At 69.6% G+C, this 1,995-nt stretch overlaps 1 protein-coding gene across 1 annotated transcript in view; it reads left to right on the top strand.

The window, feature by feature from the left end:
- The window catches only part of CAD (carbamoyl-phosphate synthetase 2, aspartate transcarbamylase, and dihydroorotase), a 24,227-nt gene that overhangs the window by 20,073 nt on the left and 2,159 nt on the right, over positions 1-1,995 (top strand). The window contains exons 36-41 of the mRNA XM_009282314.1: positions 363-521; positions 620-774; positions 902-976; positions 1,096-1,308; positions 1,551-1,676; positions 1,803-1,958. Coding sequence (XP_009280589.1) covers positions 363-521; positions 620-774; positions 902-976; positions 1,096-1,308; positions 1,551-1,676; positions 1,803-1,958 — 884 coding nt within the window. The remainder of the gene's footprint in view (positions 1-362; positions 522-619; positions 775-901; positions 977-1,095; positions 1,309-1,550; positions 1,677-1,802; positions 1,959-1,995) is intronic.

Below are 1,995 nucleotides of genomic sequence, written 5' to 3'. Positions count from 1 at the left end.
CTCAGAAAATGAGACGCGGCCGTACTAATGGCACTAACCGCAGCCAATGAGTGCATCCCCTCCCCCAGGTGCCGCGCTGGCCCCGGGCCATCCGCGCCGCCCCAGCACGGGCCCCTTTCCCCACCATGTGATGGGGCCGGGCACCACGGGACAGGGCACGGCTGCGCCTGCCTGCTCCCCTCCTGCCCCAGCCTGTGCGGCACCTCGGGGACCCCTCGCCTGCCAGTGTGATTTGGGTTGCGTCCGATTGGGTTTTGTGGGGTGTGCGGGGAGATGGGTGCAGCACCGTGCCGGGGCTTGGCCTGCCCAGTCTCTGGGTGGCCATGGCCCTGGCATCGGGCCCCCATGGTGCTTTTGCCCAGTGCTGCAAGTGCCAGGAGGGCTGTGCCGCGCTGGCAGCACCCTGGGAGAGCGGGGCCTGGGGTGCCACAGCTGCCCGCACCCTCTAATGCTGCCGCTCCCCTCTCCCACCCCAGCTGAAGATGCCCGTGAAAAGGCCGGCAGAAAGGTGGCAGAGGCAGGTGAGTGCTACAGGGGTCTGGGGGCCCGTGGCAGGTGGACTGGTGGGGTGCCCTGAGACCACCCACCCGGGCTGACCCGGCTGCTCTCGGTGCCGCAGATCCGGCTGTGATCCAGGACAGCTACTTCTATCCCCTGGGCCCCCTCCCGCGCCAGGTGTCCCCCCAGGGTGCACCCCACTTCCAGACCTCCCCGCTGCTGCACCCCCTCGTTGGGCAGCACGTCCTCTCCGTCCAGCAGTTCTCCAAGGAGCAGGTGCCTGGGCTGGCGGTGGGCGCTGGGGCTGTGGGCACCTGGACGAGCATGGGGGATGCAGTGCCTCGTGCACCCTGGCTGAGTTCTGGTGCCACGCACACCCCGGCTGAGCCGCCTCTCCCCACAGATGTCGCATCTGTTCAACGTGGCGCACACCCTGCGCATGCTGGTGCAGAAGGAGCGGAGCCTGGACATCCTCAAGGTGAGCCGGGCGTGGGGCAGCTGCCTGCCCACCCGGGCACCCCGAGCGAGGCCATGGGAGCCCTGTGGCCGGGCACAAGTGCTCCTGGGCTCCCTGAGGTGACAGCACGGCCCCCGCAGGGCAAGGTGATGGCGTCCATGTTCTACGAGGCGAGCACGCGGACCAGCAGCTCCTTCGCAGCGGCCATGAGCCGGCTGGGCGGCTCTGTCCTGTCCTTCTCAGAGGCCACCTCCTCGGTGCAGAAGGGCGAGTCGCTGGCCGACTCTGTGCAGACCATGTGCTGCTATGCTGACGTGCTGGTGCTGCGGCACCCCCAGCCAGGCGCCGTTGAGGTGAGAGGGGCTGGTGGGGCTGTCTCCTGCCTGCGGCGGGGCCGGGGGGGCGGCCGCATCCTGCCCTGAAGGCACTGGGGGCCCTGCCCCGATGACGGGGATGGTGACCTGCGCTATGGGGCACGGCCGTGTTCCCCAGCGGGGCGGGCTGGGCAGGTGTCAGGAACAGGAGCCGGGTCCTGCCCCCATGGGGCTGGCGGGGGCTGCGTCCTGCCTGCGCTCAGCCCTGCCTGTGCTCCCAGCTGGCTGCCAAGCACTGTCGCAAGCCCGTGATCAACGCCGGGGACGGGGTGGGGGAACACCCCACGCAGGCGCTGCTGGACATCTTCACTATCCGCGAGGAGCTGGGCACCGTCAACGGCATGACGGTAAGGCAGTGGAGGATGGGGTGGGGGCCACGGCCACCCCCACCACGGTGCTGTGGGACTGAAGGGCCCTGCCTGGGGCTGGGGGGGCCATTGGGTGCCGTGAGTTGGGCTGACGGCTCTCCTCAGATCACTATGGTGGGCGACCTGAAGCACGGGCGCACGGTGCACTCCCTGGCCCGCCTGCTCACCCAGTACCGTGTCAATCTGCGCTACGTGACCCCCCCCGGCCTCCGCATGCCCCCTGACATCACCAGCTTCGTAGACTCCAAGGGCATCAAGCAGGTAAGCAGGCGGGGTGGGGGGGCTGGGGCCCCGTGCC

This window comes from Aptenodytes forsteri, unplaced genomic scaffold (assembly GCF_000699145.1).
Source record: "Aptenodytes forsteri isolate BGI_AS27 unplaced genomic scaffold, ASM69914v1 Scaffold261, whole genome shotgun sequence".
Classification (NCBI taxonomy): domain Eukaryota; kingdom Metazoa; phylum Chordata; class Aves; order Sphenisciformes; family Spheniscidae; genus Aptenodytes; species Aptenodytes forsteri.
Note: the sequence above shows the minus strand (reverse complement) of the source record. Positions and strands in the feature narration are given on the sequence as shown.